General features: G+C 35.7%; 1 protein-coding gene across 2 annotated transcripts in view; it reads left to right on the top strand.

Annotated features, from left to right (window-relative positions):
• Positions 1–13,657, top strand: part of FEZ2 (fasciculation and elongation protein zeta 2) — a 38,739-nt gene extending 25,082 nt beyond the window's left edge. Inside the window, exons 6-9 of one of the 2 annotated variants that reach the window (XM_075203715.1) lie at positions 384–464; positions 3,929–4,004; positions 6,234–6,299; positions 9,581–13,657. In XM_075203715.1, coding sequence (XP_075059816.1) covers positions 384–464; positions 3,929–4,004; positions 6,234–6,299; positions 9,581–9,597 — 240 coding nt within the window. In that variant the 3' untranslated portion in view covers positions 9,598–13,657. The remainder of the gene's footprint in view (positions 1–383; positions 465–3,928; positions 4,005–6,233; positions 6,300–9,580) is intronic. The other variant, XM_075203716.1, reaches the window with a different exon arrangement.

Here is a 13,657-nt window from a genome sequence, read left to right as displayed (position 1 = left end):
GTCCTGCTTTGAACTGAATTGACCTAAGGCTGGAATACAGTTAAGAGAGGACTGTAGGAACAATCTGGTGCCTAAAGCAAGTGAAGCAGTACATTAATATCTTTATGCCCATTCCAAAGTCAAATCAGAACATACACACACTATTTTGGGGTTTGTTTTTTTTTGTTTTTTTACGAAGTTCCATCATTTATTTAAGCAAGCACAAATAAGTACATGAAGCATGTTTTAAAGAATTTAGGTGCTAGATTGTTGTTTCTTCTTGCCCTTTTGTACATGTTATTCCTCAGCTTGTTACTTGTTTAATCTCGTACGTCTGCTGTGAATCTGCTTACTAACTTCCTTCTTTCTCTTCCTTCCTCTACTGTTGTACTTGTGTGCTTTAGCGCTTCAGCATGGAAGGCTTGTCAAACGTCATACAGAATAGCCTTCGTCAGACGTTTGGGAGTTCGGGTGGAGATAAACAGGTGCTGGGATTTTCTCTCATCTCTGATCTTTGTATTATTTTATTCTTCTTTGTCAGTCGCATATACTGTATGTTTGTGTTAGATCTCCTACAGCAAATGGCTGAGACATTACTCTACCAGTTTCTCTAAATTGTGGTAGATGATTCTTCTTGGTGTTCAGTCCATAGTTTGCCAGATTTGGTAAAGTCAATGAAGCGATGCTGCAAGGGGGAGGTTTCCATTATATTATGGTCCTCTGGCCAGGACTGAGACTTTGAGGCTCTCGCAGAAGGTAAACATTTTGCTTTTTTATTTTCTTTTTATCGATGATGGCAGTGCAAATAACGTAAAACATACTATAGAAGTTGTAAATGCAAAGCAGTAGAATACTTGTTTAGCATTAACGAGCTAAAGATGTTTGTTTATTTTTTGTTAGCAAAGCACACGACATATCTTTTTTTTTTATTTTATTATTATTTTTAAACCTTCTAAAATAACTTAATGAATTATGTTTACTATTTGTTTTGTTTTTGTTGTTGCCTCCCCCTTCCTCCATCAGTCTCTTTCCTTATCTGTTTGCACTCATATGCAGATCAAAAAGGTGGTTGTGCTTGTACTATACAGAAGTGGCAAATCGGTTAAGTTATCCACCTTTAAATGCGGAGGAGAGATTGAGCCAGAGGACCAATCACAAGCCGCAATCTCTTGATTGCATCTTGTGATTGGTCCTTCTGCTCACCCAACACCATTTTCCATGGCTTTTGTCCTGGGCTATAAGAGGGATGGAGGAGTTGCGAGAAAAGCTCCTAGAGCTAAGAATTGGGTTTGGGCTTTTACTAGGTGGAAGTACAGCTATAACACACTAATAATAATAAATGGTAGTACAGATATAACACACTAAGTTCAGCTTTTAGGGCTGAACAGTAGCATGCTGTATATAGCACAGTTATACTTTCATCTAATGTAATTCGGTTCTATGGATTACTTTAGTACATATGCAAGTTATTAAACTAGTCTGTGCTCTTTTTTCCTTTCTACTCTGCTATATGTACATTTCTGTTAGTTTTAGTTCCACAAGGAGGTTTGTGTAGGATGTTTATCTTTTGGTAATCTTTATGTCCTTGTGGGCTTATTTTGATGCAAATCTACTGTATTGTCAATTCAGTGTCAGTCTTTGGCATGAAGGGCCCACCACGAAATCTTTGGGGGGTCGGAAATATTATTTAAGGAGAGCGGTTATGTCTCAAATTAGACACTTTTTTAAAATATTTTCCATTGTATCCAACAGATCACTGCCCCCATTGGTCATGGTATAGGACAACTTGTTTTATTCAGCTCTGTATGATTCAACTATAGAAGATTAGTCTTTAAATTAACTAATGTTTCAGGTTAACATGTTTGTAATCAATAGATGTTTTTTTTCATTTCTGAACAATTGGACTTCAGAATGACCAGTGTCTTGTAGCTAATAATTATTGACTTCAGAGTGCAAATTAAATTGTACTCCTCATTCAAACAAGATTTAACAAAGGTTTTAACTTCTATATTTAAGCAAATGACAGTGTGTTTGGAACCATGATTAGAAAGGAAGCATTCAGATGTCTTCTAGGATAGCTGTTAAATCTGTTAGAACGATATGCATGTGTGTAGTCCTCTGACTATGCTAACTGTACCCTTCATGATCCAGCCATTCTGCCCAAGCAGTAAACAGTCGGATGGCTTAGATTTGGTCATACACTTCAAATATGTACGTATATAATTGAGCCTGACAGATGCAGCTTGTTGGCCGCTCAAACAGGTCACCTTGTGTATGGGCATCTTAATCTTCCGTCTAGCCTTTCGTCACACTCTAGTCATCATATTGCCTTTCACTGGTACATTGGCTTCTGAAAGGACAGGTCTTCTTTCAAAAAAGTTACTTTTTCTTAAATTATATTTGACATATTGAAAGACATTTGTTAATGCAGCTTGGTACATGTGACCTTTAGTTTACAAGATCAATCAATGGCTGCTTGTGGGACATCCTGGTGAGTTTTTTTTGTTTGACCGATCTGAGTAACGAACACTGTTAAGTTGCCTTCTACTACTAAATGTAATTTTGTGTTACCATTTATGGAGCGGTTAATTCTGTGCAGGCAAGATTTAAACATAGCTAGTCCAACCAGGCTGCAGGCCTGATGATGTCACAGTGCAGCAACGTCAACTGTTTAATATGCCCATTATTTCAGTACATCACGGTAGTTGTAGTTTTCTGCCAAAGCCATTAAACACAGCTATGATACTGAACGTAAGAATTAATTTGTATTGATATCAATGTACACATATGTTTCTTGGCCCTTGAAATGTTGTTCATTGTTTATTCCAGAGGTGCTCAAGCCTTTTTAACAGGAGAGCAACACACATGCTTGAACTTTTACTAGGCCCAACATTTTCAAAATAATTATTACACATCGGGTGTACCAACAAAATACTACTGAATACAAGATAAAATAGGTATGATTGGTGTGGTGGCTGTGTGTCATGATCCAGCACTCACCTGAGCCTGCGTGACCTCTCTGTGACAAAGGGTCAATCAAGAACAACCACCTGGTCTGTTTAAAAAATGATTACTTTCCCTGTCTATGCCACACACTAACTTGCCTATTGTGCCACCACCGGAAACCCTTGGGTTCTTTCTTTAAACTAATCTATCACAATTTAGTCTGAATCTGAATTTATTTTTTCTGTATATGTCACATAAAGTAATTTTAGTATTTCTTAATGACTCTTAATTCAGGGTATATTGTGACTGTAAAATGCAAATAAAATGTGTTTTGTTTAGTTTTGTGGGTTATGCAGTTCTTTGTAGACTGCAGCATAGTTTTAAGAGAGAGGTGGAACTGGCACCTGTTTTGTTTTGTTTTTTGTTTGTTTGTTTTTCCAGTGTACCTGGTACAGTCCTGACAAGCAGAGGACCATGTATTTGGTTGTAACTTGCTGGGTGTCCGCACTGCAGCCCTCTTACTCTGCAGATCATGCAGTTTTTCTGGGAACTGACATATGGTCCTTTTGCTTCCCAAAGGCAAAGCTGCGCGTTGTATTTGTGGTGAAATTAGAAGGTTCACTGTATCTGCATTTCCCTAGACCATTTGAGCGGTCACAGCATTATAACATCAGCATTATAATATCACGGATCGGTCACAGCATAATAATATTATGGTAGCAGATTTTAGCCAACCAAAGAATATGTTGTTGCACAGGTGTCAGCCTCTAAAATAATGACTTAATGCGGAGTAAGCTGTAGTTCTGTCTAAGATTAGAATACTTTACGTCTATGCAGGATACTAATTAGCTGATCACTTTTCTAGCTAGTAACTATTGTTTTTGTTTTGTTTTTAAAGTGAATGTTGCTATAAATTAAGTAGAAACAGTAATGTCACATTGATGCATGATACACTATATATGAAAGCAATGTACAATTATTTGTGTTTTGCTTTTTATTACAGTATTTAACCACAGTTATTCCTTATGAGAAGAAAAATGTGCCCCCTTCTGTTGAGGATCTCCAAATATTAACTAAAAGTAAGTCAATACGTTTCAGCATTAATGCTGGTACCTTGTTATTAAAGCAATAATTATTGGGGGGATTTGTTGGTTTTTGTTCACTGTGTGTGCAGATTTAGTTAACCTTTGAGACAATAAATTTATTTTAATTATCAAGAATTCCATTGTGGTGACTAGCTTGTTAAATAATTATTTTTCATTTCTGCCCTGTATTTGTTAAACTACTTCTTTTTTTTTTTTTTTTTTTTTTTTTAATAACCCTGGTCCTATTCTTATATCCTATCTATGTACTTTGCACTGGCAGAGCTCAAGAAATATTTGCTATTAATATTACACTGCATTTACTTATTGAGAAGATTAAAAATCAGAGCAGTCTTATTAAACTAGCAATCCCATGAAAACAATAGAAATCACTGGCAGGCTATAAGAAAAAGCGTTCTAATTTTACAATTTCCTTTGTTTATTTATTCAGGCTGCTATTAATGCATATAATTCTGCAGAACTTTCAGTATCTAGTGACTACCATGGCAACCACAGTCACATGCACATTTTGTGAGCCAAGAGGCTTGAAAACACCCCTTTTGAGCTCTGTCTGCTCTGTCTAATCCTCTCTTCCTTCTCGCCCCTCTGATTGCTGCTTTAAGTTTTTCTGTTTCAACTTTTAAACTGAAGTCCACTACAATAATTAATTTTTAAACACTAAAATTCTGTGAGATAATTTGTTTTACATGGTAAAATGCATGTTGCAGGTTTTACCTTCCAAAATTGTGTATTTTTTTTTTTGTTTTGTTTAAATATACAGATTTATGTATTTGATCTGCATTTGACTGCATAAATTTGCATGTGTCGCTGGCAGAATTTGAGCTTAATTGCTCACAGTCCTACCCCAACCACAGCATACTTATTTGATCTTCGTTGTCATGGCTCTATTCATAGACTATAAAGGAAACAAAATCTGAGTTTGCAAATACAGCATCTATTGAAGTTTTCTTTTCCAGAGCAAAAATGCATTTGCAAGAAACTTTTCCCATATCAAGTACAGAACAAATGCATACTAGCTTCTAATAACGGATTAATCTGCATTCCAGCTCCAGTTGCATTGGGCAACCAGCAATAAGCAGATAGGAAGAAAGCAGAGACAAAGGGGGATGCGAAGGCAGGACAGAGGGCTACTTCATATGTTAAAGACTATAGTTTGCATTGTAATAATATCTTTATAATCAGTAATTTAGCACACTTCTACAGTGATTTGTTGAACCTAAAGGTTTTTTTTCGGTATCTCAAAGCAAAATGTTAATTTTAATACACCCTGCAATCTGGAGGGCATTTGTGTTCCCTGATATCTTATGTGGCCTTGTGCCTACAGGAAAGAGAGCACTCCTGGTGGGAGAGGTGGTTGGTTATTTCTTAAGTTAAGGTCCAAGGCTTCCAATTTAGCAAACTTGATCTGGAGTTCCAGGGTCTAGAAGCTTTTGAATTCCTTTATCAGTATTGGTATAGACCCTCACTCCTGACATAAGGTTATCCAATCTATACAGTCTCCATTACTGTGTTACTGATATAGGTTTTATATAGGTAGGAGTAGTATGTTTTATATATGTCCCATATAGTCTGAGTGGTGTGAATTGTGTGTCCAGCCTCAGCCAGCCCTGTCCAGAAGAGTGGAGCAAAAACTTGCATTATCGTTTTTGAAAATATGAATCTGCCACACTTGTCCTAAACATGCAAACCGCCTGTAATAGCCATTTTCTGTACTTCTAGTCTCATTAGGTCAATTATTATACTTGAATTGCCTGTTTAGTTTTGTCTGAGCTCCAGCTGTGTATTTTCTGGCCTTTTTATGCCTTTTACCATGTGGGCTTGATTAGCCATCTTGCTTAGTGAACAATGTTTTAAGGTAATTGGTAATCTCCATGAGGTTGTCCATGTAGATCGGAGGCTATAGGCAAGGAGTTGAGAGAGGGACCCTGCGTGCCACTGCTCAAGGACATCTTGGCTACTGGTGGTGATGCTCCTGTCCTTGCTGATTTCTTGAAAATGTGTGTTCCTGCACTGTTTTTCATGCATGCTTTACCCACATGGATGTGGTTAGGGAAAGCTATTTTGTTTTAATCTGCTTGTTTTGGTAGCTCAACAGATCGGCATGTTCAGTCACATGCCAGCCACACCTGCCTCCAGAATTGTTTTTAATTGGATTATATGTGTTTTGTATCAAGTTAAATTTATTTCTGTTGTGTGTTTCTGCAGTTCTCCATGCAATGAAAGATGACAGTGAGAAAGTACCAACATTGCTAACAGATTACATTTTAAAAGGTATGTTCCCTCAACTGAGCTTTAAATTCTTACAGAGACATACGGTAATCACTGTTAACATAATAACTATCAAATTGTATTTATTTTTTGACAGATTTATTATGGTTTGTCATTGTAGAGAAACCTTAAACATATTTTAAGTTTAATAAATGTATTCCAAACTGTAGCATCTGCTCTAGAAGGAAAGGAGAAACGTCATGTAACAGTTGGCATATAAAGTTCTGTTTTACAACTGGGTACATATCTAGAACATATTGGAAAAATAATTAATCTTTCAGTCACAATATCATGTATATAGTTGACATTATTAATGGTGAAGTAGAAATCTGTACATAGTAAATGGGCATTGTAGGCTTATATTCTAGCTCTTAAATTCCCAAAACGATAGTGGAATGTGCAGCCCACTAACCACCGAAAATCTAAACACCTTTGTGCGCACGGTGTGACCAAAGTTTATTTTTGCACTTCATAAATGGCTCCAAAGTGTGAATTTTATTACTAAATATTAATGTTTATATATTAATGTTCCAACTCTGTAATGTCACTGGTTTATGATGAGTTTATAGGCATGATTGTCGTCATTCTTGGTTCAAGCCACAATAATGGCTGACTCCGTTGTATATAATTTGTGCTAGAAGTTGTTGATGGTAAAGGGTTAGCTATCTTTCTAAAAAAAAAAAAAGACCAGCTCCTCTCCTAGACTAAAGCCATACCATTTATAACTTTGCTTCCCAGGACACCACGTCACTGCCTTGATGTAGAATACTTTTTATAATTATTTGCTGTCTGACTGCTGAGTTAGTGATGAAAACCAATCAAAATATTCCTGTTTGGAGATGTATTGCATTAACTTTATTATACATATTGACGGTCAATCAGTAGGTTTTAAAGTATCTTAATGAAACAGCTTTTGAAAGATCTAGTAATATGATAATACACGTACTGATGAAACAAACATTTGTTATTGCTTCATTGTACCTATGAAAAGCAAATTTGTTAGACCATTTCATATGGAATTTGAAGGCTTGTGTATTCTGTATATTTTGGAAGGTTTTGTCCACCTTGAGGTGACTAATTTATGACTTGTACATGTCCTTCTGCAACTCGAAGTAAATAATTAGTTGGCTTACTACTTCTGCGATTTCAGCCATGTCTTTATATTATCTGGCACAGTCTATTTGTTTATTGCTCTGGGATATGACACCACTTTAGAGATTGGTTCTGTATCTTAACCAAGTACAATGAAAATCATAATTGCCAACATTAAAAATTTTCATTCCTGGAGATCCCCCCGGAGGGGAAGTCAGAAAGCAATTGGGAGGGGGGGAGGGGTTGTTATGAGTATCCGTGGCCCTGCCCCCACCTGTGCAATGGCGGAATTGCTTCATTAAGCCACACCTCCACCTTCTTCAGTATTGAAGTAGTTGGCTTCCGGGTGGGAGGCCTGCTCATCCGGGAAACTCCCCGAAATTTGAGTCTACTGGACATTCCAGGAGACTAGGCAAGGTTGATGACAATAAACTACACTCGAAGGTATAAAAGATATACAAACATGGCTGAAAATCAGACAGAAGCTAGAGTAATACAGTGTATTAAGTGGATGTTACTGGAGAACACAAATAAGCCGCTCAAAATAATCTGAAGGTGGAAAAGCCTTAAAGAGAACATTGTGCAGCTTTGTGTCTGTGTTCACCTTTCTGTGTTATTCTGTCTGTTTCACCTGACTTCTCTTGTTTTTGTGTTGTGCTAGCCCTGGTGTAATACTGGATGGCTATGAGGTTTGTGCAGTGTTGAGATGTATTTAATGAGATTATGCAGAGTATGTCTTTAACTCCTGATTTATATGAGACTTGAAACTTTACACATGGATTCACAACAATCCTCCTTTTATTCTCTCTTTCATTTAAGCCACTGAGAGGGTGTTATTTCTGCCTCATTCTCTTGAACATTAAAATAAAGATTGAGGAAAGGCAGATAACCATTTCTATCCATATACTAAATACATATTTTAACTTTGTGTCTGCAAATGGGAAAATTTGCTGATCCTTGAGCAGCCAATGAAGCCCAAGAGTGTTCCTAAATTAGTCCAGCTGTGTCTTGTATAATAATCTTCTTTTTTGTTGTTATTCCTGGATTTGTGGTTATCCATCAGCTCAGAGAAACTATCTAACCACTAACCAGTGCTGAACACAGAGCCAGGACACTTGTTCCCCATTTCAGAGATAAGGACATCCCTGTCTTTGGTGTGATGACACTCCTTGGCACCAATTTTTGGCTGTTTTTGTCAGAAGAAGATTTATAGTTTTGAAATGGCCTAATAAAAATAAAACTTCTGAAACTGAAGTATACCCTGTCCATGAGGTTTACCACTTACGCACAATGTCTACATTGGTAATTAACCCTAAGTGAATTGCATTTATACTAAATAGAACATATAAGTTGGCTTATGTGAAAGAGTCCTAATAACATCCATAAATAACATTGGTAATATTTCTAACGAACACTGTTCTAAGCTTTTTATTTTTCTCTTGTGTAAAATGGCTTATAACCGAAACCAATGACTGTGTGTATACATTGTCAAACCTCAAGTTCTGTCAAGATATGGGGACCATTGCATGTATATTTGTGAATTTAATTCTGGATATTCACACTGTTTTATCGCACAAGATATTGGGCAATTGGCCCGATACTGTAGCCCTAAAACAACCATGATGCCTCATATTTATCATATTGAAATCAAGTCTGTAATGCAGTCAGGTCATAGTTGATATCGGCCTGTGTGGTTTGTTCAGTCTTTAGACCAAACTAACAGGCCCCAGTGATGGTAGAGGAGAACAGACCCCAAGCATTGAATTACCAGATTTTGTCCAGTTTGGCCATCTACATGGCTGATTTGTGCGGTGATCACCTAGCTGAGGCTGAGCAGCAATTTGCAGCTGTTTTATATGAGGCATTGTGAGTTTAGTAGTCCTTTTAAGAGCTGCTGCAGCCTTCATTCAGAGATCTACCACTATCTTATCCTCTGTCAAACAAGTAGAAATATCATTTGGTGAATTAAGACGTCCAAAATGAGTATCTTATCAATAGTATCGTTAGAGTAAAAAAAAATGTCTTATCAAGATATTATTTGTGTAGTAGTGGACTTGTGCTGTAGGTAAGTGTTTTAGTATCTTTGTGGTATGCCTGTTTGTTTTTTATTGTGTGTATCTTTTTTTTTTTTTTTTTTTCTTTCTCCTCTGTAAACACTATTTTTAATAATGCTAATTTTGCTTTTATTGCAGTTCTGTGTCCTACCTAGGAAGATCCTGGCTTTGGAGGATAAGATCATTTTGTGTATAATAAGATGCATTTTCCATGGATCTTGTTAGAAGTTCCTCTATCAACAGACCATGTAGCTGAATCTGCATTCATCAGCATCCCATTTCTATTAGTCAATTGGTATTTTGAGCATGTTGATAGAATTATTCAGCTGTTTCCCCTTGTCTGTGATAGCAAAGTGTTATGAGATCCTACTATTGCTGGTGCAAGTACATAGAATCTGTATTGCCAATCAGGATATGCTCCTCCAGAAATAGTTTAACATTATATTTATGAGACTAGAACAAGTGTACAGTTTTAACCTGTTTTTATGTGTTGAATTCTATTTTTACGGTAAATACAAGTAAAGTTCTTTAATGGTTTTTAAGATGGAAAGAGACGTTGCTTATCAATATTAAATTGTTTAACCTAACAGATGACGATGCTAGCTCAAAAACAGCAATATTGTGTTATTTAATCTTATTGTAAAAAAAAAAAGGGATCAAATGCTAATTGCACTGATACATATATATTTTTCTCAAGAATTTTTCAAACTAACACAAATATTTGTAAACACTACAAATACCATAAAGGAGTCAACACTGGCCCAAAACACAATACTATTGTTACATGCTTCCTAATTTTTTAGTTGCATGGGACATTTCATATTATCTGTAGATCTGCTTAATGTATTTTTTCTGATGCTTAAGTTGGACCGCTCGTCTCCATGCAATGGAGGCGTCCATTTTGTGGGCTGAACCAAAATGCAACCTATGAGTTCGCTAGGAACCACTGTCACCACTTAGGCACAGTCTAACTACTATTCATAATGTACCTGGTTTCCCGTGAACTATTAGACATGAATAATATTTCATCCCACAAAATGGCTGCCTTTCAATACAGTTCACAGGTGACCCTGTCTATTTCTCTCTGAGGAAAGAGCCATTTTGTGGCCTGAATCAATATTCAAAATAATTGTGCCCCTCAGCACAATATGGCTGTCTCCTCTATAGGTGACAGGTACACATTAATAAGACAAAGAACTGCTATTCAGAAAAATTGTAACAGACATAGAGTACTGTAAGTCTCCATTAAACAGTTATTAGCAACAAGTCCCAGCTGTCCAAATCAGATTGCATGATGGTTGGCCGACTACAATTGTTAGAGACCTCTTTGTAACACTTGCACATCTGACCTTAGATAACTCGATAAATGTTTCCCTTTTCAGAAATAAAAATTCTGTTTGCAGTGTTATTTGTATTGTCCAGTGGATAAAATATATTTTTAAGTGACTGGATGTTCCTCCATTAAAAACATACATTGTTAATGGATACTAAGTAGACATTTCTAAGCCTCCATTTAATTTTTTGTAATATGTTTTGTGCTAGAAGTTAGTATTATTAGTATATTTTTGGCACTGAAGATTTGCTCTCCGCAGTATTACCTCTGGCTTGTGGAATTGGCTAATTGTATCTATTTAGCAGATCCACTATAAGACTTACAATCATTCACTTAGTGTGTGCATTCTGTAGCATCATTTGCTCCATACATATAGTGTTGTTCTTGTGAACCTCTGAACCTAGCTAATTGTATCCATAAGTGGATCTGCAGTAAAGCAAAGCCTTTAGGAGTTTTTAAGCTGAGTGATGAACATAGAAGCAGACAAAACCATTACTTAAATTGGATAGTGAAGCACAGTTAGTCATTGGGATTGTCCCAGACAGCTGGCACACTTCATAGGTGAAAGACACTGCTACAAATTTTAAGTAAAATTGATCTTCCATATTTGAAAATTTTGTTGTAAATGTACTCAAAGGGAATGTTTGAGAAATTGTAATTATGCACTGTAACTTAAAATGTATAGTTATCATTTTTTTAATGCTGCAGCAAATAAATGTTCCTTTTTTTTATTATTTATTTGGATAATACATAAACAGCTCTTGCCTTGCTTATGGGTTCTAGTTAAAGGTCAACTAAGCCTAAAATGCCAGATTTTTTGGGGGGATTTTTTTTTTAAAATTTAATTTCATATAAAGATTTATCAATACCAGTCACAAGTACATGCATGTTTAAATATATTAAGCTCTGAAAAGCTTCTCACATTGACATCCTCTCAGTAACACTAATAAAGTATACCATTATTGGTGCCTAGAATGGCTGATAACAGAACAATTGCTGAAGGAAATGACTCTGATGAAGTTTCAAACAGCTGAGCTCCTGGAAACTTATACTGACACATGTGTATGCCTCTTCACTTAAAGAAGCTACATGAAAATACAAAGTTATCCTAACATAATTCATTAAAAAGACGAATTGTTAAGAAAATAAAAAAAGATTTTAACAAATCCAGCTATTCCCCCCCCCCCCCTCCCCATACATGCATTACAATTTGCATTTACCTGCTTGTATGTCCTATTGTCAACACCTAAAAAAAAATAGTGTGAGAGGAATTGTACATTTACAAAGAACTCCTATCTCTATATTAAGCCAATGAAACACAGCAGAGCAGTACATCATTACCATGCCTAAGTGTGTATAACTTTTAATACAGGAGGTTCTTGTGAGCATTATAGATATTGGAGTACTAAATACTGGTCATTTTATGTTTCAGATTGCTGCAGAATTACTGGGTATTATAATGTATGCTACGCTATGTGTTGCTAATGTCTGATTCCTATGCACAATGGTGGTCAAGATTAAATCCATTGCATCAGTCTTTTTATGTACTGAAACTGGTAGCATTATATAACTCAGAATATCATCACCACATTAAGCATTACAAATAAATATGTACATACTAATAGCACTTAATGAAAAATAGAAGGGACATTTATTCAGGTTGTTTTAAACACAGCAATACTTTGTTTTGTATAACTTCAGCTAAAGCGAATATCTACTTATCTTTTAGCACTTATTAGTCGTTGAATAAGTTCTTGTTTTACTTTAGGAATAAAACTGCTAACAATGCAATACCACACATTTCAATAGTGGTGGGTTTTGCATATAGAAAAGCTCATTTTCAACTTTAATTGTGCAATAATAAATACTCTTCTTATACCGTTGATGCTGTGCATGGCTAATATGAGGTCCAAATATAAATGGGATTTTAAATGGTTTTTTTTAATAAATAAATGTATAACTTTAGTTCAGCATTGCTACTTTAATTGGAGGTTTTCATTTGCACTCCAGATAACCATTCTGGTGCCAGACGTTTACATGACCCCCAGTAGTTTGCCGATTATATAAAATAAGTATTAAATAAAACAATCTAAACATTTGTGCTTGCTGTAATGCAGTACCATTTTTACATTTGCTTATCGTGTGAAAGACATTGTTTATAGCACAGTCCTGTAGTTAAAGGAAACTGAAATCCATATTTGATATTTTCATATATTTAGTGTATTGCTGGTCCTCTTTAGTTCACTGCAGCTTTGTTAAAAAAAATTAAAATAAAATGTAGTATAATCCAAGCCAAAGACTAATCATCCCACAGCTTCCAAGCATGACTTAGATAATGAATACATGAATGAAAAGCTGCCGATACAACACAAAAAAAATGAATTACAAAATAGGAAAGTTACTTTATTTCCTCCCAACTTAATGTGACCCTACTGGCCATGCCTCATTGTATATACACAAATCTGAATATTACTACTTGCACTGCCCATAGTAATAAGAAATAAAGGTGCGGCCTTGCAAATGGAAAATGTCCACAAAGGGACAGATAGCACGCTGGATGGATGTAGTTGCACATAATTCTCCAGATGTTTCAGGTAAATTACCCAGAACTGTTATGAGAATGTCCGAGAGTGGGTTTAACATCTTTTAACTGTAAAAGTAAAATGTTTTACATTAATTACCCATACAGTCTGTGTCAGAAGCAAGTATTTTGTATGCTGCTTTTATTTTTTTAATTTATCACTTTGTTTCCAGTTTGTAAGCTTCATTTGTTGCTAACTGGTTATTTTAGCTTTGTGTGGATTTTGGTTTGTTTTTTTGTTTTGCTATTTTATTCATCATGGAGCACCAAGCAAAACCAAAATAAATCCTAATTAAATGTA

The sequence above is a fragment of the Mixophyes fleayi genome, chromosome 3 (assembly GCF_038048845.1).
Source record: "Mixophyes fleayi isolate aMixFle1 chromosome 3, aMixFle1.hap1, whole genome shotgun sequence".
NCBI classification, from domain to species: domain Eukaryota; kingdom Metazoa; phylum Chordata; class Amphibia; order Anura; family Limnodynastidae; genus Mixophyes; species Mixophyes fleayi.
Note: the sequence above shows the minus strand (reverse complement) of the source record. Positions and strands in the feature narration are given on the sequence as shown.